We start from the raw sequence: 22,147 nt of genomic DNA on the forward strand, positions 1-22,147 counted from the left end.
GCGGGGAGTCCGGGGCAGGGAAGACCGAGAGCACGAAGCTGATCCTGCAGTTCCTGGCGGCCATCAGTGGGCAGCACTCTTGGATCGAGCAGCAGGTGCTGGAGGCCACTCCCATCCTGGAAGGTAGAGCCAGGGATCTCAGGGTGGGGCTGGGTGGCTGGGTGGGGGCTGACCTTGCCCGTGACCCTCTACCCACTCTGAAGCATTCGGGAACGCCAAGACCATCCGCAACGACAACTCGAGCCGCTTCGGAAAGTACATCGACATCCACTTCAACAAGCGGGGCGCCATCGAGGGCGCCAGGATTGAGCAGTACCTGCTGGAGAAGTCACGCGTCTGTCGCCAGGTGGGCCCAAGCCCAGGGGCACAGCTGTCCCTGCACGGGACCCCGAGCCACAGTGCTGAGTGGTATTCACACTGTCTGAATAGCCTCAGTGGTCCCTAGGCTGCTGCCTGCGTGCCCCGTCCCCCAACACCTGTGCCCACATTTCCAGGCCCCCGATGAAAGGAACTACCACGTGTTCTACTGCATGCTGGAGGGCATGGGTGAGGACCAGAAGAAGAAGCTGGGCCTGGGCCAGGCCACGGACTACAACTACTTGGCTATGGTGAGGCCCAGGTCGGGCGTCCGGGGAGCGGGACATCCACCCCAGTGAGGTCAGGGCAGCCTGTGCGCCCCTCTCCAGCTCCAGGCGCAGTGGGTGGGAATTTCCATGTGGGCTTTCTCCTGGCCTTGGGCCACCATGAGGCCCGTCCTCCCCTTGGGCACATCCCCGCTTGCATGCATCCAGACAGATGCTCACCACAGGCACATGTTCCTAAAGGCACATGGGTGTCCAGGGCCCCGGGACACTAGACACACACACCAGTGTGTACCATGCACGCAAACCTGCCTGTACACCTCAGCTGTGCTGGTTTAGTCTTAGGGGACATGAAGCGCGGGACCTCCGCCAGGCCCCCTGGAGTGTAGGGTACGGGCCGCTGTGGCTTCCTGCTCTAAAGCTTGCAGATTGCAGGGCTCTGGTGCCAGCCTCTTGCTGCTGGCGGGCCACCAAGGAGGCATGGGCCCCAGGGCCATTGCTGCCGCCCAGAGCTAGGTGGGTGGCCAGGGACACAACAGGCTGGCTCAGGGACACAGCTTCCCTAGTCCTGGGGAGGCCCTATTGCAGGTTGCCTGGAGCTGGGCTGGGCTGAGCCACGTGGACACAAGCCTGTGCAATGGCACCTGAGGGGTGCATGCATGCGTGTGTGTGAGTGTGTGTGTGTGTCCTGGGGGTAACAGGTCTTCCTGAACACGTCCTGTAGTTGGCTGGCCTGGCGTACTTTCACACACACACACACACACACACGCACGCACGCACACACAGGCCTTCCAGGCACACACAGGGGGCCGACCCTGGCAGTGCTTCCCCACCAACTGCACCTGGTGAGGGGTTCAAGTCCCTGAGGGTGGGTGACCATGGGTGGAGGGGAGCACAGCAGGGCGTAGGTGCTGGGACTGCCAGGAAGGGTGATGGACCAGGCCTGGGGTCAGTGGCCTCACTCCTCCTACTCATGAGAAAACGGGCCTCCAGGGTTTCCAGATATGGGAAATGTGTTCTTGAGATGCCCAGGTGGGAGCTCTCTCAACTTCCTGGAGGAGTCCCGGTGCTCACCGTGCCCGGAGCCCCAGACTGGCTTGGCTGGGCAATGAGGGCCTTCTGGCTCAGGCACTGCCTCTCTGGGGCCCCCTGATACCCTCCTGCACCCGCTCTCCCCCAGGGTAACTGCATAACCTGTGAGGGCCGGGAGGACAGCCAGGAGTATGCCAACATCCGCTCCGCCATGAAGGTGCTCATGTTCACTGACACCGAGAACTGGGAGATCTCGAAGCTCCTGGCCTCCATCCTGCACCTGGGCAACCTGCAGTACGAGGGTGAGGGGCTCGAATGGCACTCCACTCCCCCACCCTGCACTGGATCCACGGGCAGCCTGACACCCAGCTGCCCGGGGGTCCAGGTGGCTGTTGCTGTCTCAACATGTACCCTCTTAGGGAGAATGCACCTGAGGTAGGTTTGAACAGATCTGTTAGCCTCAGGTGTGGTTTCGAGGTGCTGAAATTCCACCGTAGAGACGTACAGATAAAGTGTAGTGGGGGTGGACTATTGGCCCTTTAAGGCCACTTTCAAATTTGGTTTCTTCTTTAAGGTTAGAGAGGGTAAGGGGGTTTTTTTGTTCTGTAAATTTTTAAATTAATTCATACTAAGGCGTGAGTGACTGAATAGCTATCTTCAGAAAAGGGGAAAGGCCAGGAATGAACATGTTCACTCATCTAACACTCCCTGGGCATCTACTATTTGCCAGGCTGGGAGGTGGTCCTCTGAGGCAGGCACCCAGTCCCACTTTGCTCTTGCTCCTGGTCCCCAATATGGTCCCTAGACAGAATAAGAGCCTGAGCTTAAGTCAAAACTGTCCCTCTGGGCGAGTTTGTTTGATGAATGAATGAATAATCCCAGCTCTACGGAGCTCAGTCTGGTGAGTCTTAAAAGAAAGGGCACAGCAGGCCGAAGGAAGAGTGTACGCGAAGGCTCCGAGGCCTGAGACAGCAGGGCCCGTGTGGGGAAGGACAGCGAGTATCAGGCCCTAAGCTAAGCGAGTTCACAAAGCCTGTCTCGTAGGAGCCACTGAGTGTCCTGGGAGTCCAGAGTGGAGGTCGGGGCAGGGGGCGCCACTGCCAGTGTCTGCGGCTTGGGGGCCAGGACACACATGGCTAGTGTGTTCATGGTGTGCTCACAGATGAGAACACGCATCAAACATACAGCAACCCAGAGAAGGGTTTGATCACAGAGCGATGTCCGCTGTGGACAGAGCAGCCCCCTGAGAGCAGGGGCGGCATTTGGGCCCCTTACACAGCCCCCCCCCCCCCCCCCGCCCCCATGCCCGCCCCTCCCCTTGCCTGAGGCTGTGTCCTCTTGCTGCTGACAGCCCGAACCTTTGAAAACCTGGATGCCTGCGAGGTCCTCTTCTCCCCATCCCTGGCCACAGCTGCGTCCTTGCTCGAGGTCAGTGCCTGGTCTTCCGTCCCCACGGCTGCTTTTGTTTCTCCCAGAGGGACAGGCTTGCCTCCAGGTTCAGGGGCTGGGCAGGTAGAGAAAGTCAACACTGAGAACCACTGTGAACAGGAACTGGTCTGGGTGCGGGCCCCCTGGGAGGGGTAGAGCCCAGAGCTGGGGAGCCACACTGCCATCTTCGCCCGGCTGCTCCTGGGGGCAGCGGGGGCCCCGAGTGAGTCAGTCAGTCTTTTAGCAAACACTTACTAGGCTCTGCTGGGTTGGAAAACTGTGGTGAATGAAGTCAAAGTCAGGGCCAGTCCTGGAGGGACAGGTGACCTGCTGGGGGGACAGGTGGGGGCTGTCAGAGAGCAGTTCCCTTGGGCAGTGTTTGAATAGGATTTGATGGCAGGGGAGGGTTTGGCTGTAGGGCCCTGGGGAAGGGTATTCCTAGTGGGGGCAGTCTGAGTGAGGCCTGGTTGGGAAGTGGAAGAGAGGGGTTCCAGGTGTGGTGGGGGTCCTAGGGAGGGACCAGCTGGTGGGTGCTGTGTGCACACCTGGATGTTGCCCCACCAGGTGAACCCCCCAGACCTGATGAACTGCCTGACCAGCCGCACCCTCATCACCCGCGGGGAGACGGTGTCTACCCCGCTCAGCAGGGAGCAGGCGCTGGATGTCCGAGATGCCTTTGTCAAGGTGGGTTTGTGCAGAGACCGCCTGCTCTCCCCACCCCTCGGGAGGGTGGGCTGATGATGGGCAGGAGCTGAGGCGTCCACAGAGCTGGTGGATATCTAGGCCACGATCTTGGCCTGCCCTGGGGCCCAGGCCGTGGCCATTGGCTCTGTCTGGGGCCTGGACAAGAGTCTGCCTTCCCCTGAGCCCCAGAGGGTGGGGGTTGTACCCTTCAGGGGCCCTGCCAGCTCTGGTCCCCTCAGGCCCTCCACTCTGGCCTGCTTTGACCTCCTGCCCTTCGGACTTCATACTGGGTCACATTCTTTGGGCACTCTGTCTGCTGTGCTGTTCTCAGCCCAAGGGCACCTTCTCTGGTCTCTTCAGAGAAGACACTGAAGAGGGGCTGGGTTGGATGGGAAGGCTCCGAATCCTGCCTGTTTGCACAGTCACACGCTTGCTGCCCATTGCGCCCCTCCCTGCTCTAAGCCCTGCGCTGGGCTCTGGGCCCCTCAAGATGCTCAGAGCTGATGGGGAGACAGAGAAGGATGGAGAAATGGGAACCCAAAGGAGGGTTCCTTCCCGAACTGTGAGGTCAGGGAAGGTTTCTTGGGGGAGCTCTGAAAAATGAGTAGGAATTGTTCAAGCGGAAAAGGGTGCTCCAGGCAGAGGGAACGGCTCGAGTACAGGTCTGGGGCTGCAAAGAGCATGCTGTTCCATGGAAGGGGCTCGGGAGGTGCAGCTGGGCCCAGTGGCTGAGACAGCCGCCCTCCCTCTCAGGGGATCTACGGGCGGCTCTTCGTGTGGATTGTAGACAAGATCAATGCCGCGATTTACAAGCCCCCCTCCCAGGACGTGAAGAACTCTCGCCGCTCCATTGGCCTCCTGGACATCTTCGGGTTTGAGAATTTTGCTGTGAACAGGTACCATGCGGGGCTCTGCCCTGTGGGAATTGTCTTCCACAACATGGACATGAGAAATGTCACATCTCTCCCTTTAAACCACATTTAGTTGGTTCATGTACACCCTGCCAGGCCGCTGGACAGTTGACTCCAGTCATCCTGGTGGGCCTTCTTCCCTTCCTTCCCATCCCCTCTAGTCCCCCAGGTTAGCTGAGGCCAGCTCGGCAAGGGGGTGTTGGGGCTGGGGCTGGGGTGGGAGCCCATACCAGGCCCTGCTGCTGACCTGCCCAGTGCCTAAGCTGCAGCTACCTCAAAGCAGGGGAGGCTGGTGAGCCAAGGTTGAGATGGGGGTCTTAGCCATGCTTGGGGTCCCACACTCTTGGGGGACTGTGGGAAGGGCAGGTAGATGGAGCAGGCCCTAGGTGGGGCCCAGGTGGCAGGCAGCCATGCCTGCCCCACTTCCTAGCTGTGTGACCTCTGGCAAGTCACTTCAATTCCTGTAATGTGCGGGGGTCCCAAAGTTCTCCCCCAGCCCCACCCAAACCCCCACATGGAGTACACGGAGTGTCACCTGGGTAGGTGCTGAGCTGGTGGCTCAGCGATGCCAGCTGTCAAAGCTCTGCTTCCAAATCTCATCAGCTCCCTTCCCAGGTCCCACTGACACTATGGGGTCTCTCCAAGCCCCCCGCCAGGGCCTTGGCTCTTCCCCTCTGCCTGGGGGCTGGAGCCCCCTGCTGACCGTCCCCACAGAGCCTGGCCATGCAGGTGAAAGGGTCCTGAACTGGGGCCCTGAGCCCCGGACCCTAGCTTTAACTCTCCCTCTGACTCGCTGAGGTCCCTTGGGTAGTGCTTCGCTCTCCCTGGGCCTGGGCGGCCTCTCCTGCACACGAAGGGGTTTGGACTTGACAATCCCGCCCCACTACAGAGGTCAGAGAGCCCTTGAAGGGAACAGTGTGGCCAAGGGCACGCTGCACAGGGAGGCAGAGGTGGGCCCTGAGCGGTGGAGCAGGGCCTCAGCAGCGCCCATTCGCCCCGTGTCCCCTTTGCACCCCTCCCCCAGCTTCGAGCAGCTCTGCATCAACTTCGCCAACGAGCACCTGCAGCAGTTCTTCGTGCGGCACGTGTTCAAGCTGGAGCAGGAGGAGTACGACCTGGAGAGCATCGACTGGCTGCACATCGAGTTCACCGACAACCAGGACGCCCTGGACATGATTGCCAACAAGCCCATGAACATCATCTCCCTCATCGACGAGGAGAGCAAGTTCCCCAAGGTGGGCCTGCGGCAGGGCGGGGCCCCCTGCACTGAGCCTCAGCTTTCCTCATCTGCAAAACGGGGCTAATGACACCTGCCTCTCCGGGGGGCCTGGGGCCAGTTCACATGCATTCCTGGGACATTTGGACATCACCTACAGTCCACTGGGTCCTGCACAAATGGTGAAGATCTAAGCATGCAGCTGGTGCAGAATAGGTGCTCCAGACACGGACTGTGTCTTGGAGCGGGGGAGGGATGGCTCCCGAGATTTTACCCACAGGCACAGGGTTTCTAAACTGGAAAGTACTATCCCCATCGTGTTGTTCCACTGCATCCGCTGAACAGGCTGGGGGTGGAGGCCCAGGGAGATCCTGTGTGGGCCATAAACAAAGGGAGGGGAGCTCCTGGGAAAGACAGAGGCAGGACAGGCGGTGGAGCGTGCTGGAGACTGAGGGAGTGGGGAGGAGGGGAGGTGGCCTGGACAGCTGCCCCTCGGTCCCCGCAGGGCACGGACACCACCATGCTGCACAAGTTGAACTCCCAGCACAAGCTCAACCCGAACTATATTCCTCCCAAGAACAACCATGAGACCCAGTTCGGGATCAACCACTTCGCCGGTGTCGTCTACTACGAGAGTCAAGGTACAGGCGTCCCTCCTCCGGGCCCCTCCCTCCCTCCCCCTGCTCCAGCCCGGACAGAGACTGCAGGGTCCTGAATACGGAGAGGACACATAGGGATCGATGACTTTCATTTAAAAAATTGTAGTAAAATATATATAACAGAAAATTCACTCTCTTAACAGTGCTGAAGTCTACAATTCAGTGACAAGCGTATTCACAATAGAGAGCAACCGTCATCGCCGCCATGTCCAGAGCCCGGTCCTCACCCCAGTAGACGCTCTTATCCCATAGACAGTAGCTCCCCGCCCCTCCAGCCTCCGCTACCCCGCACTGTATGCCCTGTCTTTACCCATGTGACTGTTTTAAGCACCACGGAAGTGGACTCACATTATTTGTCCTTTTGCATTTGCCTTGTTTCACTTAGCATAATGTCCTCAAGGTTCACACCTGTTACAGCCGGTGCCCTTTTCGTTTTTCCATTCACTGTTGATGGGCATTTGAGTTGCTTCCACCTTTCGGCTACTGCGAATAATAACGCCGTGAACAGGGTGTACAAGTGTTTGTTTGGGTCCTGCTTTCGATTCTTTGGGGTGGGCGTACGGGACACTGAGGCTCTCAGGGGGCTTTAACTGTCCTTACATGGCATCACCCATTGGATGCACAGCCAGGCCCAGAACCAGCCCCGTTACCCCCCAGACTCAGCAGCCAGACCAAGGGTGAGCTTTGAAGAGGATGTACTCCTTTCCTGCTGGAACGTGAAATAGGGGTCATTTTCAAACTAGAAGCCGAGAAGAGGGTCAGAACACAGTCAAGTTTACCCCATCTGGAATTCTTGCAGGGTGTCTGTCAAAAGCCTGCAGACTGTCCCAGCCAGCTGTACCCCTCCCACCCTGGGGTAAAGGAACAGCCCCCTCAGTGGGCCTCGGTTGTGTCTACATGGATCTCCCGCCATTCAGTCCCAAAGGGCCCCACCCACAGCCCAAGCCAGCGAAATTCAAAATGAGCACAGAGTCATCGGTTTAGTGTTTCCTTGTTGTGTGAGTCCAGGGGCAGCAGAGTGTACCAGTGAGCCAGGCTGCGGGGATGGGATCTGAAGGCTGCTCAGTCCTCCTTCAAATACTGGACGTGAGAGCCCAGCCAGCTGTCAGAAAGAAAAAGCCAACGTTAAAGTTCGAGACCGTTGGGCAAACCAGTAGGTCCTTTGCTTGGAGTAATAGAGGGTTGCATTTTCAGTTCAGGTCAGCCAGCGTTCACCGAGCATCTGTTCCGCACAGGCTTCCTGTTGCTGAGGCTACAGAAGTGAAGACTGAGCGAACTTGACATGAAGTTACAGAATTATAGGATGTTAGATCCGGAGGGAATGTGAGGGTCCTCCACTTTCACGGATTTGCAGACTGAGGCCCAGAGAGTGAAATGACCTGCCTAAGATCACTAACCAGTTTTGAGTTGCTTTAAGCACTTTCTGGTCCACGAAGCCGTTTTAATGCAGCATTCCACTTATGACAAAGATGGTGTTAGGTGACCTGAAGAGAAGCCACAGCTTATCCCACCTGATAGATGAGGAAGCTGAGGCCCAGAGGGGACCTTCCTAGGGTCCCATAGTGAGTCTGTTATGGGGCTTTAGTTAGAGCCCTACAATTCTGTCCCAGCTCCAGAGCCCGCCTTCTACTACCAAGTGCCTCCCGCAGCTCGCCCCTCCTCAGACGCCAGGTGGGCCACCCATCGCTGGGTCTCTGTGCCCTCTACCAGCTAGGGCAGCCTGAGCCCTGCAGGGAGAGGGTGCTGCTCCTCTGCAGCATCCCTCCTCCTCAGGCGTTCCCAGCCCTTGGGCCTGACTCCTGCCCCACCCTTAACCAGTTCCTAACTCCCCAGTCCCCGGGAATGGCAGCCTTCTCTGGGGTCTGTGTGGTGCAGGGAGCCTCCCTGGGCTAGCACTAGGGGGCCTGGGTTTGAGCCTTAACTTCGCCTGTGCCTTGCTGTGTGGTGTCCAACACCTGGCTTAGCTTCTCTGAACACCGGTTTACTCCCTTGTGGGATGAGAAGATAATTCCTCCTTGTCCAACATCTCCAGTGGGGTGGCGGGGGAGAGGGGGGCATTGTGAGCCCCAGAGCTGTGAAGGCATGTTGTAAAACATAAGGCAAGCTATTTTTAGTTAATTTTTTTACTGTTCACTGGTATCAGATCAACACGTCTTCTCTCCCAGATGACACATTTACTTAATAAGGGCTTTTGACTCCTTTGTTTAAAAACTAAGGCCCGCAATTCAGGCATTGAATGCGGACCTTAGTTTTTAAACAACGGAGTCAAAAGGTCGTTCAGTCAGGAAGGTGCCCTGCTCCTCCCGGGCACGGACCCCCTGCCGTCTCTGACCAGGATGGAAGGGGGGTCTGTGTGGCTGGGGGGACAGAGTTCCAGTTCTGGCTGTGCCCTCACTTCTCTGTGGCCTGGGCCAGCAGCTGTCTTCTCCAGGCCTCGGTGTCCCCCACTGTACCACATATGTGGGTAAACTAGGTGAATTTGAGGCTCCTCCTGACCTTTGGGAAGGATTTGGGGCAGATTTGGGGCGGAGTTGAGGCTGGTCAGGTGGAAGCTCCCAGGCTGGGAGGTGTGACTGCTCTTTGCTGCTGTCCAGGCTTCCTGGAGAAGAACCGCGACACCCTTCACGGAGACATCATCCAGCTGGTCCACTCCTCCAGGAACAAGTTCATCAAGCAGATCTTCCAGGCCGACGTCGCCATGGTAATGTCGGGACAGGGCTCCCACTGGGCAGGAAGGGGCCCCAGAAGCAGGGCTGGCGTCTAGGCACCCCTCGTCCTACAGCTTCAGCTGAGTTCCTCTGGCAGCAGGGCCCGGACGGTGCTTTGCTGTGCTTCTAGGAGGGAGTGAGGAGGCCTCTAAGATCCTCCCCTCTGGCCCCCATGTACTGACTGGGGGTGTGCAGGTACGGTGCAAAGCCCAGAGAAGGGTCATGTGAGAGAGAGATCAGGACTCAGTTTACCACGGCAGTCCCCCTTCTCCACTTGGACCTCCTGCTGCCAATAGGGAGCACTGGCCAAGGGAGCATGCCCAGCCTCAGGGACACAGGTGGCTGTGGGTGTTCGGAGAAACGGCAGGAAGGCTGTATTTGCGCCAGCCCTGGCCCCAGACGGGGGCGGAGGGGGGGGGGTGCGGAATTTCCCACCCTCTCTGCTTCCCTTGTCCCCAGAGTGGTGCTGGTGGGCGTTTTCCTGCAGGACCACATGCCTTTCTATCTCATATTTCCTCCTTTCCCGTGGCTTCTTGGAAGGCACACGGGGGGCAGGGGTCTCCCAGGGAGGGCAGAGCGCTGCCCCCTTGATGTGCCTCTGCCGCCCCCAGCCCCAAGGAGCCCAGACCTTCGCCCCGAGGGTCCTCTTCTCTCCCTGGTGGGTTTGGCCTCCGCTTTCTGACCCACCACGTTCTCCTCGCCCCCCCCCCCCCCATCTCACCCTGCCCTGTGGTTCCTGTGATAGTTTCTCTGTGGTTACGCATCGGGCACTCTCCGCCAGTCAGCCGCTTCTGCGAAGGTAAAGACCCAGCGGCCTCAGCGGCCCCTGGAACTAGGCTGTGTCCTTGGCCCCCATGGCACTGAGGTTTGGGGAAAGGGCCGGCTTTTTCTTTCTTTTTCTTTTTCTTTTTTTTTTTGAGTGTGCTTTTTTTTTTTTTGTGGCGTGGTTTGTGGCGTGGTTTTGGTTTTTTGTTTTTTTGAGTTGTGTGTACTGCAGGCATCTCAGTTTCTTAAAGAAGGAAACTGAGTCCTAGAAAAAGAGGCAAGGCTGGCCTAGCTACCCGGTGAACCGGGGGGCAGAGCCGGGACCAAATCCTTGTCTCCAAGTGCATCAAGGCCGGCTCCTTCTCCCAGGCCACGCTCAGCGTTTCTGTGGCCGCACCCTGTCAGACCCTCTGACGACCTCATAGAGCAGGACGGGCAGGCGGTATTTTCTGCGTTCTGCACATAAACAGCTCAGAGATGGGGTGTGGCTCACCCCAAGTCCGCACCCCGGGGAGCTGGCACTAGAAGTCATCACCCCCCGACCGCCTGAGGCCCTGGAACAGCATCCCCGTGCCTCCTGACCAGCACCTTCAGGTCACGGCCCCCAAGCGCTTTAGGTCCCAAAGGTGCTGGGGCCCCCTTAGCAGGTGGCACAGCTCTGCCATCTCCTTGGCCTCCCTTTTCTCTTCTCAACTCTTAATTTCCTCTCTGCTGAATGCTGACACCCTCCCACATCTCGTCTTACTGCTGAGCTCCTCTGCTTTCCCACCAGCCCGGCTTTTCCCTGGAGTTCTGAAACGACTGGGGAAGCCACAGCAGCAGGGCAGGGCGCCCGCACGTCAGGAGCAAGGAGCGTACCTGGGCGGTGGCCGCTCCTGTGCCCATGGATGGGTCCTGGTACCCCACCCCCAGGCCTGCATTGTGGCTCAGTCAGTTGACAGGGTGAATGCAGGGCCACCACCAGCCAGGGGCCCCAGGCACCTGAAGCACCAGCACCCAGCAGTCCCGCCCAGACCCACCTGTCACGGTGTGCCTCTGGGCTCTCCCCCATTCTTTCCTCTGTCTGCTAGCCTCCGCTCACCCCCTGCCCGGTCCACACACCACTTCTGGTCTTCGATTGTCCTGGAGTACCACTGAACCCCGTCTTCTCCTCCCATCCCCTCTCCCCTCATCCCAAGCCTCTGGAGGCATCTGGGGACCTCTCCATGAAGCTTCCCATTCTCGGGCTCCTTCCCCACTTGCTGAGGAACTGTGGAGCAGGCCAAACGTAAAGCCCTGAGGTCTCCATGAAAGGCCCACCCCTGAGGGAGTTTGGGAGAACAGAATTAGACACAGCAGTGACAGATTTGAAACCAAGGACATCTACTCTCCTGGGCCAGGCTGTGAGCTCTGCGCTTATAGTTCTCACCTCATTCACCGCCCAGAGCCACTGTATAATGACCATTGCTCCCGTTACAGCCGAAGAACCTGGGGCCGGGAGAGAGGCCTGGCTGCTTGCTCGAGCTCACACAGCTTGTGACATACGGGGATTGGGTCCAGGTCTGTCTCAGGGAGGTGCAGGCACCTGTCCAAGGTCACATCCAAGTGAGGGCTAAAGTGAGGCTTTCAAACCCCTGCCCCTTTTCCTTGGGCTCTGTAAGCGTCGCCTCTAGGAGAGAGAAACGTGATAGCGCTGTGGAAGGAGCACCGTAATCAGCGTGGGGAAGTGCGGCGTCCCGGCTCGTTCGGCACAGAGTACTGGCTGCAGTGCCTTCCTCAGGGCGGAAGCCCAGACGCCTTCCGCCAGTGGCCTGAACTCACGACCTGACTCCCCATCCTTGCTTCTGGCTGCAGCCTCCCCAGGGCGGCCCCACCCCAACCATTGCTGCGGGAGAGGTCAGCTGAGCCGTAAGAACTGTAGTTCTTCCAGGGCATTGAGCGCCCAGGTTAATGTCTAACCCCAGTCACGTGTCCCCGGGGCCCTGAGTCCACACTCTGTCCACTCTTTGTGCAGGTGGCTTCTCCTGCCCACTCACACACGCTCAGGTGCCTGCCCCTCAGATCCCTTCTGTGAGTCACCTGACATTGACTTTTGGACTTTTCACTTCCGCATTTATCCCCCTCCCATCCCCAAATAGCTTCAGATTATCCCAGACGACAAGGACTTTCAGAAAGGACCACCTTTCCCTGCCATGATGTGAAGCCAAATCAGGAACCCGGGCAGCCAGGGAAGTGAGAGTGGCCCCTGCAGCCCCAGAGCCCCGTTCACTCCCTCCTCGATTCGATCATAAATACCCGTTGAGTGTCCGTTATATGCCAGGCATTCTCCTACGTCTGGAGGACACAGTAGTGAGCAAAACAGAAACACATTTCTGTCTGCATGAAACTTGCACCCTAGCAGAAGGAGAAATAGTTAAGGAGCAAAAAAGTACGTAAAGTATATAGTAGGTCAGGTGGTGATATATGATATGGAGAAAAATTAAGGAGTGGAGAAAGCTGGTGGGAAGCTTTGCAATTTTGAAGAGGGGGACCAGGAAAGGCCTTACGGTGATGTTGATCAGGAGCTGAGGAAGCCAGCCCCGTGCGTATGGAGGAAAAGCGCTGTGGGGAGAGGGAAGGGAAGTGCAAAGCCCTAAGGTGCTTCTCAAGCCCTAAGCATGCCCAGTGCCTTGTACAAAGGGCGCGGAGGCTGGCTGGCTGGAAGGGACAGAGCAGGGAGGTGGAGAGACTAGCAGCCCCTGGGACCAGATGTGTGGGACATGGTCAGTCCTTACGAGGACCTCAGCGTTTATGCTGGGGAGCCACTGGGAAGTTTGGAGCGGGGCCAACACGACCAGGCCGTGTTTTAACAGCCTCCCTCGGGCTGCTGCGTCAATAGCAGAGTGGAGGGCATTGTGGACCGGGGAACAGAAGTAGGAGCCCAGTTTGGAGGCATTGCTATAGTCTGGGACAGACATGCTGGTGGCTTGGACCAGGCTGGCAGTGAGGAGGTGCTAAGGAGGAGTCAGACCCTGGGTCTGTTTTAGAGGTGACCAGGAAGAGGCTGAGCTGTTGGAGAGGAGAGCAGAGGAGCTGGGGGTGGTTCCTGGATTTCTGGCCCAAGCGAGAGGAATGTGGATGATGTCTGGGGGCCCTCGGAGCCGGCCTGGCACCACGCTGACTGTTACGGAGGCACCGGCCAAGGCACAGCAGGAAACAAGACGGGCCATCCGTCCTCTGGGGGTGAGGGGACAGGCCAACCTCAGCCCAGCGTGAGGGTCAAAACCAGAGAAGGGGGCATGTTGCGTACATGTGCTGTGCGTCCCCTTTGTGTGTCCACATGTGCCATGTGCATGTGTTGTGTTTGTGTGCGCCGTGTGTGTGCTGTGTCCCTGAAGGGTGCTCTGTGTATACACAGGCCGTGTGCTGTGTGTGCTGTGTGTGCGTGCCCTGTGTGCTGTGCACATGGTGTGTGTGCTGTGTGTTTGTGCTGTGTCCCTGCAGGGTTCTCTGTGTGTACACAGGCCTTGTGCTGTGTGTGCTGTGTGTGCGTGCCCTGTGTGCTGTGCACATGGTGTGTGTGCTGTGTATGTGTGCTGTGTCCCCGCAGGGTGCTCTGTGTGTGCGTGCCCTGTCTGCTGTGCACGTGGTGTGTGTGCTGTGTGTGTGTGCCGTGTCCCTGCAGGGTGCTCTGTGTGTACTGTGTGTGCGTGCCCTGTGTGCTGTGTGTGCGCTGTGTGAGTGTGTGTCCACTGTGTGTCGCCTGGGTGCAGCCCAGCCTGGACAGCTCCCCGTCCACGAGGGGTCACCAGCGCTGCTGCTGGGCCAGGTTTGGGGACATTCACCTTTCCCCAAACAGCCTGACATTCACCTTTCCCCAAAACCTTAGAATAAATAAAACTTAATAAAACCCCAAACTAAAAGCAAATAAAACTAAACAGAGAACACGGCACATTTCTGACTGGCAAGTGTTTGCTGTTTCTCAGCAAGTTTCTTTTCAGCCTGGGGCTTATCCTCTCTGCCGCCCCCACATCTGCATCTGCAGCCCTGGCTCTTGGTGCTACAGGAGATCAGTTAAATTATGTCTCATTTAAGGCATAAAATCTTACCATGATAATCAAATTCATTCCTAAGAAATCCTCACCAAAGAGAAATTGCCAGGAAAACAATAACATCAAAATGCCTTGGAACAGAATCTGGTTTCTTTGTCCAGTTCCTGGATATCAGTCCGAGGCGGTCCGCTTTCTGTTTGTTTGCGGCTCGGGTCCTCTCCCAGCTCCCCACATTTCACGATATTCTGAGAGGGGTCTCCACCAGGGCAGGGAGGTGCCGCCGGGTGGGCTCTCCCAGAGAGGGTGGCTGGTAGAGCTCAGAGCCTGGGGCCTGGGGCCTTGGGCCTGGGGCCACGCACTGGGAGGCCAGCTGTGTGCTTCTAAGGAGGCTGAGCTCCGCCCAGCCTGCTGCTGAGCTGCTCATCCCACAGGGAGGGGAGGGCACAGGCAGTGCTCCCCTGCCCCCCCACCAAGGTTACCAGGTTGCTGTTACACACTGTTCACGGCCCTGTCATCTAGAGAGATGGTACCATTTCCACTTGGGAAAGGGAGGCTCAGTGCTGCTGAGTGACCTGCTCAAGGTCACACAAGAGGTGTGGGGGGGCGGGGTTTCAAGTCAAGTCTGTCTAACCTGTCTCTAGGGACGATTCCAGTGCCCTGAGGTGACCAAGTCTGGCCACTTGTTTACTCCTGGAAAGGGAGATTGGAGGCTCAGAGAGGGCTGCCCCTTTCCTAGAATCATCCAGCACACCAGGACAGGAACCCAGGGCTGCCCAGTGCCCCGTGGTGCTCCTCTGGCCCAGGTCCCAGAGCGTGCCCTGGAGGGGGTGCATCTGGGGTCCAAGCCCCAGCCCAGACTAGGCAGGTCACAGGACAACCCCAAGTGCTAGGGCAGCCTGCTTCCTTGGCTGTTGTCCCTTAGGCGCTGACCCCACTGACCTCCCGCCCTCCCTTCCCTTCCTGGAGTGCTGGAGGGGCACAGGTCAGCCCCTCCCATTGCTGTGGTCCATCCCCCCAGGGCGCCGAGACCAGGAAGCGCTCGCCCACACTCAGCAGCCAGTTCAAGCGGTCGCTGGAGCTGCTGATGCGCACCCTGGGTGCCTGCCAGCCCTTCTTCGTGCGCTGTATCAAGCCCAATGAGTTCAAGAAGCCCATGGTGAGCAGTCCTGGCTGGGGGGCCAGCCTGGATCTGGACTGGGGGGCAGGCGGTTGACGGAGGGGCCTGGCCATGGGGGGCAGGGTGGGGGCTGGGTGACGGCCCACGTATTAGAGACGTGGAGGTGCAGGGAGTCAAAGGGGCTCGAGGCTGCAGAGCCCAAATCCTTACTGAGTGCGTTCTCCTTCCAGGGCTCTGGGGTGTGTTGTTTACCACCAGGATCTTCCCAGAGGCTGGGGGGAGGGCACCACCAGGGGTCTGGGCTGGCAGGAAGGCGGGAGGCCAGGCCTGGGTCAGGGAAAGTGCCTGGAAGGAGAGGAAACAGGTGACGGAAGCCAGCCCTCTGCGTGCTGGCCCCACCCCCGCCTGGAACTGTCCTGAGGGGGTGGGCTGACCAGCCCCCTGGGGCTCAGGACCAGGTCTGCAGGGGTGTGAGGCTCAAAGGGGGCTCCAGCGAGCTCCCCCTCTAAAGCAGGAGGTCCAGGCAAAATTGAATACCGTCTTCCCTGCTCTCAGATACTCCCTGAACTCTCTCAGGGCCTGGCCCCCTGTGTCTGTGGCCTGACCGGAGGACACCCTCACTCCTCTCCCTGCCTCCCCGCCTCCCTGCCTCCCACCTTCCTGTCCGGGGGGGCCCCTGCCACTGCAGTGAGAGACTAGAGTCCCAAATGCAAGTCTAACGGGTCACTCCCTGCTGCCTCCCTAGCCAGGCCCCTGAGCGCCTTCTCTGCCCCTCCGAGAACCGCCCCAGCCGGCCCTGCCTTGCTTCCATCACAAAAACAAATCTGTGCCACTTGAACAAATGTATCTCTTTCTTAAGCACTTTACTGTTAGCACCCAGAAAGGTGTGTAAATAATTACAGATCCACAATGGCTGTAGCATGCAGGGCAGCCCCTGGAGCTGTGCAAGGCACGAGGCACCTCGCAGCCCTAATGTTGACGTGGACTAGCTGCCTCAGCCCCTGTAAAGTCCTCTGCACTTCAGGCTTCCACACCTTTGCCCATGCTTGCCCTGCCCCTCCAGGGCCCTCTCTCCTGTCAGGGCCAGAGCAAAGCCTGCCTCCTCCCAAACGCCCCCTCCTGATGTCCCAAGGGGAATTAAGCCATCGCTCCTCTGGCAGAAGACCAGCTCATCCCACGTGAGGGTCTCACTTCTTGCCACTATGTGGGTTTGAACTGCAGTTCCAGGTTCAGTCCCACCTTTGCTCCTCACCCGCCTTGGCCACCCCGGGCTTCCTTCTGGGGCTGAGGAAATGCAGAGCAGGGCTGGCCTCCCCGCAGGAGCCGCCAGCACTGACGCCCTTGGCTCTGGACAGCTGTTCGACCGGCACCTGTGCGTGCGCCAGCTGCGGTACTCCGGGATGATGGAGACCATTCGGATCCGCCGAGCCGGCTACCCCATCCGCTACAGCTTCGTGGAGTTCGTGGAGCGGTACCGAGTGCTGCTGCCCGGCGTGAAGCCGGCTTACAAGCAGGTACAGAGCTGCGAAGGGCCCCGTTTTCTCCTCGAGGTACCGTGCTGGGTGTGGCGTCAGCTTGGCCACCTCAGGTACGGCTGGGAAAACCGGGGGGCCAGGTGGTGGCGTACATCAAGGGCTTCGACGGCCACGTGTGGGGTCGTGGACATCACACGTGTGGTGTAACGGGAGAAACCAGGGCTACCAAGTGGGCCCAGGATGTTAGATGTGGGAGAGGGTCTGGCGGCCCTCCTGCTGAGCTGTGGAGAAAAGGGGGGTCAGAGGAGGCAGGACCTTCCTGGCTCACATAGCCAGGCAGAGGCAGAGCGGGAGGCAGGAACCCTGCCTCCTAGCCTTGGGAGGCACACTCATGTGGCCTTTCCAACGTCCATTCCCTGGTGCACCCCCACCCCAGGACGACCTTCGGGGGACGTGCCAGCGCATGGCCGAGGCTGTGCTGGGCACCCACGATGACTGGCAGATCGGCAAAACCAAGATCTTTCTGAAGGTGAGAAAGGCTCTGACTCTGCCTTGGGGACAGGGACTCGCCATCACGGGCTACTTTAGAGAAGCTGTGGCATCAGACGGCCCCTGCTGGGCCTTTGGATCCTCCTGTCCTACAGTAGGACAAGTGGGTGGGGAATGAGGCCTCCTTGGTGGGGGAGGGGCAACTAGTACTGAGCCCATCTGGGGCCTGGGGTTGGGGTCAGAGCGCTGACCCCAGGTGAGAGAGCAGAAGACCAAAGTGGGCTTGCCAGGGAGGCCGGGAGTCCATCCTGACCCTGGGGCTGTCTGCCCTGGGACTTTGGGCAGGTCTCCGGCCCTTTCCGAGTCTCCTATCCCGGTAAAATGGGATGTGCCGGGGGTGTGCGATTCTTGAGTGTGTCTTTAGGTCTTCTCTCCTGTGGTTTCCTGCCAGGCAGCATTCACCCCAGGCTCTGGTGGGCCCTGGCCACCCCCTCTAATGTCTGGGGCCTGTTCCTACCGTCCCTGAGCACAGACCTGGCTCCCACCGTAGCCTGGGCAGGACACCAGAGCCCGGCAGCTGGCTAGAGAGCAGGGCTGGGAGAAGGAAGCTGGGTTGTGGGGAATCCTGCCTTGGAGCAGAGCTCTCGGGGAGTTGGTGGTGGCTGGGCAGCTGCAGCGGGGACAGCGTGAGCTCCCAGCATGGCTGCTTCCCCATTTCCATTTCCGCTGCACTAGGTTTCTGGCTGTTCTGGGTGACAGGGCAGGGCCCCTTCCTCTGGCACCATGTGGGGTCCGGGCAGTGAAAGACATCTGGGTGGAGGGAAAGGAGGAGCCAGCCCTGAGCTGGAGGGAGTGCTTGGCTCCAGTGTAATTCCTTCCTGGCTCTTCATCTCCCTGAGTCTGCATTTCCGCATCGGAAAAATGCGTGCCCTGTTCCCTGCCTGTGCACCTCACAAGTGCCCAGACCCCATGGGACTTTTCGTCCATGATCTTATTTAGTCGTCACAGCAGCCAGTGACTGGTACGCCCATTTCAGGGACTCAGAGAGAAGTGAGTGGCCCAAGGACAGGCCTGGGCTCCCAGCTGGGGTTGGTCTGATGGCCAGTGCGTGTAGGTAAGAGAGGGAAGGCATGCAGCATGATGGCACCTAGTGCCAGATAGCTCTGAAGACGTCATTGTCTCCATTGTCACCTCTCCCGGCTCCTCAGAAACAGGCAGTGGTTTCCAGAGCCTCACTGGCCTCTTGTAATCCACTCACTCATTCAGACAGGCTTGGCAGAGCAACTCCTCGAGCGCTGAGCTCTGTCCACAAGGGGTGTGGTCTGCGATTACCTGGTGGGCGTGGCTCCCCCACAGAGACTCAGACTCCCCAGGGCAGGGCCCCTGTCTGCCCTGTTCCCTGAGGCCCTGCTCCAGTACCTTGCACAGTGCTGACAACGCCAAGTTCAGTTCCTAGGTACTGAGTGAATGATGAGGTTTTGTCCAACCAGAGTGAGGGCTGGGGGTTCGGAGGTGAGGAGGAGAGAGGCCTGGAGACGTTGGCAGAGCCTGGATCATGGAGGGGCTGAGTGCCAGGGGAGGAGACCCGGCTTGACCTGAGAACCACGGGGTGTCGCTGTAAGATCACTACTGTATTTGTTTTAGGAGGGTCCCTCCTTAGGGAGGGCCATGGGGGAGCAACAGAGTCCAGGAGACTGGTTAGGAGGCTGCTGCCAAGATCCTAGGGGGCATGACGGTGACCTGGCACAGGTCAGGGGCTGATAGGACAGAGACGCCCAGAAAGGCACCAGCTCGGGCAGAGAAGGCCATAGGGACGAAGCCAGTGTGTATGCCCACTGCACCCTCTGACTCCCTCCTGTCAGATTAGGCTCGCCCTGCTCCATCTGTCCTGCAAGCACCCCTCTCTGTATGGGTGGCTGTGAGAGGCTGCCCCGTGGAGCCAGAGCAGGGCCGGGGGCCTGCGGGGCCCAACCCAGCCCTAGGCCTGGAATCCCAGAGAAGGTAGAGAGGGCCTTCACTCGGATTTCTGGAGGCCACTGCTCAGGAGCTCTGCCCTCCAGGACCACCATGACATGCTGCTGGAGGTGGAGCGGGACAAGGCCATTACCGACAGAGTCATCCTCCTCCAGAAGGTCATCCGGGGATTCAAAGACAGGTACGTGCCGGGACCCGCTCCTCCCCTCCTCAACCCACACACAGGTGTGTGTGGAGGGCTTGGATCACCTGTTCCCCTAAGTTGAACACTAGGAATAAGCATGCACGCCCATGCACACCCACAGAAACAAGCACACACATGTGCAGCACAGGGGTGAACACAGAGACACGATTTCCACAGGCACATGCACGTGGATCATGGGGCATACACATTGGGACATGTGGTCTCACATGCTGATGAGATTCCTCAGAGGAAGTCTGAGACTTTGTAAGTTACACAGTGTGCTGCTATTCCACGGAAGGGACCTGTGTAGCTGTGACAACTCACAAACCAGCAGGGCTGGGGGCACTCAGGCCCACAGAAATGCCAGAACTTGCCCCTTTTGCAGTTCATCTGGTCCTCCCCCCTCTCTCCAGCCATCCGTCCATCCGTCTATCCACCTACCTGACTGTTCATCTGTGTGTCTGTCCATCCACCTAGCCATTCCCTCCCACAGTTGCTCGCTCGCTCACGTGTGCATCTAGGTGTTGGCTTGCTGGCTCATTCACACTCCTCCTATATTTATTCCTGCGTTCAGCAGACTGTCTGATGTACGGTCTCTTTGTCCTCCATCAGGTTATAGGTGACTGTCATCCCGTGGAAGCCACCTAGTGTGTGCAGGGGACCAGCACTGCCTCACTCAGTCTGCCCATGTGGGCTCTAGTTCCACCCTCATCGAGTCTCAGTTTTCTCATCTACAAAATGGGGAAGTTTGACAGTAGTGATTGATGTGCAGAGTGTTCAAATCTTTTACTCTTTTAATCATCTTTCACATTATTTACTTGTCATTCATACATTTATTCATTCAATAAACACCGTTGGAAAGTCTCCTTATTGGGCTCACGCGACAAGTCTGTGAACAGTCAGGGCAGGTATCATTCTACCCCCTTTGCAGGTAAGGAGGTTGAGGCAGAGAGGTGATACGCTGCTGTCCCATGTCGTGTATCCGGGAGACACAGAGCTGGGGCTAGCCCTGCTCTCCTGATTCCAAACCCCACCTGCACCCTGGCTGCCCCTGGGCCCGTGTGTGTGTGCTTGGAGGGTCTCCATTGCACGGCTGTTTCAGGTCCAACTTCCTGAAGCTGAAGAATGCGGCCACGCTGATCCAGAGGCACTGGCGTGGCCACAACTGCAGGAGGAACTATGGGCTGGTGAGTCTCCCGGAAAAGGCTGCTCCTGGCCCCACGAGGCCTTTAAACCACACCCCTGCTGTTACCATAGCAGCAGGCCCTACCTGTGCCTAGACACTGGGCGGCCTGCCACTGCCCCAGCCTGCCATTTCTCCAGCCCCAAGTCTGGTTCTGTGGGCCCCACCCCCCTTCTCCAATGTTTAGGCTTTTCTTCTGGGATGTCTTGATGAGTGTGAGCACTAGGTCCTTAGGGATCTCTGGGGGGGGGGGGGGGGGGGCGCCAGAAGCAGCTGTTGTCCACCGACCTCTGTGGAACAGCTGGGCTTGGGGCTGGGGAGGCGGACAGGAAGGAGAGCTCGGGTCTGAGGGTGGGGAAGCCAAGGCCACTCCCTGGGAAACTCACCTGAGAGGAGCCAGCTTGCCCCTGGGGAGCCCTAGTCCAGGGAGGGCAGAGCTGTTCCTTGGGGCGTGCCAGCGCGGGGGCGGGCCGAGCACAGCGACTACTATGTCCTCTGGGCAGTGGAGGCTCAGAGCGGGTATTGTCCTTGCAGATGCGGCTGGGCTTCTTGCGGCTGCAGGCCCTGCATCGCTCCCGGAAGCTGCACCAGCAGTACCGCCTGGCCCGTGGGCGCATCATCGAGTTCCAGGCCCGCTGCCGGGCCTACCTGGTGCGCAAGGCCTTCCGACACCGCCTCTGGGCCGTGCTCACCGTGCAGGCCTACGTCCGCGGCATGATCGCCCGCAGGCTGCACCGGCGCCTCAGGGCCGAGGTGAGGAGTAGGGGATCCCCAGCTTCTGCGGCCCCCAGCCCCGAGAGGGGTGTGTCCTCTGAGGGGCTCTGCCCCAGTCATCTGACTACCCCCATTTATTGGCTGAGACTTGGAGCTGTGGCTCCTCTGAGAAATGACAAAACTGGGACCAGACCTGAATTTTCACTCCCCCAGCCAAGGGCAGGAGAAGGGACCCCAGTCACTCTCCCGAATCTTTGGGAGGTCCAGGTGAACCTGGTTTGGTTTTGGGATCAGTGTTGCCCCCAGCCTGCTGTGTGACCTGGAGAATTTCTCAGATGCCTCAGTTTCCCTATCTGTCGAATTATTTGGTAAATTTGCTCCCACCCCACAGCTCAGTTGGGCGGGGGGCAGGTAGAACTGGCAGGAAGCCGTGGGACAGTCCTGGTCCGGTCCGTGCCCACTGATTCTCCCTTCCCTCAGTACCGGCGGCGCCTGGAGGCTGAGAAAATGCGGCTGGCGGAGGAGGAGAAGCTCCGGAAGGAGATGAGTGCCAAGATGGCCAAGGAGGAGGCCGAACGCAAGCATCAGGTGAGCGGAGAATGTGCCAGCCCTCACATGTTCACTCCGCACTGGCCGTCCGTACTCTGTCCCTGCTGCTTCCCCCTTCGTTTGTACCCTGGGCGCCACGTCCTGGGCCAGGACAGAGCTGGCGGGCTGTGATCCTCAGTGCGAGGGCCCACACCCAAGGGGACACACCCAGACGAGAGCCTGAGCGGGTGAGAGCGCTGGTGCGCATGGCGACTGAGCACTTGAAAAGGCAGAGCGCTCTGAGCGTGTAAGACACACGGGATTTCGAAGACAGTAAGAGGAAAAGGGGTATAAACTATCTCAGTACTGCTTTCAAAATATTAATTACATGTTGAGATTCTATGTTGGAGATGTTGGGTTAAACATAACACATTAACATTGATTTCACTTATTTCCTTTTCCTGTTTTAAGTGGAGCTGCTAACTACGC

General features: G+C 58.7%; 1 protein-coding gene across 3 annotated transcripts in view; it reads left to right on the top strand.

Annotated features, from left to right (window-relative positions):
- MYO7A (myosin VIIA) overlaps positions 1 to 22,147 on the top strand; it is an 81,060-nt gene that overhangs the window by 28,583 nt on the left and 30,330 nt on the right. For all 3 annotated transcript variants that reach the window (XM_053924577.2, XM_053924576.2, XM_053924578.2), the window contains exons 6-22: positions 2 to 123; positions 204 to 346; positions 495 to 608; positions 1,762 to 1,915; positions 2,965 to 3,041; positions 3,606 to 3,725; positions 4,479 to 4,621; positions 5,661 to 5,871; positions 6,358 to 6,493; positions 9,106 to 9,212; positions 15,013 to 15,150; positions 16,467 to 16,625; positions 17,023 to 17,115; positions 19,136 to 19,230; positions 20,336 to 20,420; positions 20,951 to 21,169; positions 21,611 to 21,718. In XM_053924577.2, coding sequence (XP_053780552.1) covers positions 2 to 123; positions 204 to 346; positions 495 to 608; positions 1,762 to 1,915; positions 2,965 to 3,041; positions 3,606 to 3,725; positions 4,479 to 4,621; positions 5,661 to 5,871; positions 6,358 to 6,493; positions 9,106 to 9,212; positions 15,013 to 15,150; positions 16,467 to 16,625; positions 17,023 to 17,115; positions 19,136 to 19,230; positions 20,336 to 20,420; positions 20,951 to 21,169; positions 21,611 to 21,718 — 2,224 coding nt within the window. The remainder of the gene's footprint in view (position 1; positions 124 to 203; positions 347 to 494; positions 609 to 1,761; positions 1,916 to 2,964; positions 3,042 to 3,605; positions 3,726 to 4,478; positions 4,622 to 5,660; positions 5,872 to 6,357; positions 6,494 to 9,105; positions 9,213 to 15,012; positions 15,151 to 16,466; positions 16,626 to 17,022; positions 17,116 to 19,135; positions 19,231 to 20,335; positions 20,421 to 20,950; positions 21,170 to 21,610; positions 21,719 to 22,147) is intronic.

Source organism: Desmodus rotundus, chromosome 5 (genome assembly GCF_022682495.2).
Source record: "Desmodus rotundus isolate HL8 chromosome 5, HLdesRot8A.1, whole genome shotgun sequence".
Lineage (NCBI taxonomy): Eukaryota > Metazoa > Chordata > Mammalia > Chiroptera > Phyllostomidae > Desmodus > Desmodus rotundus.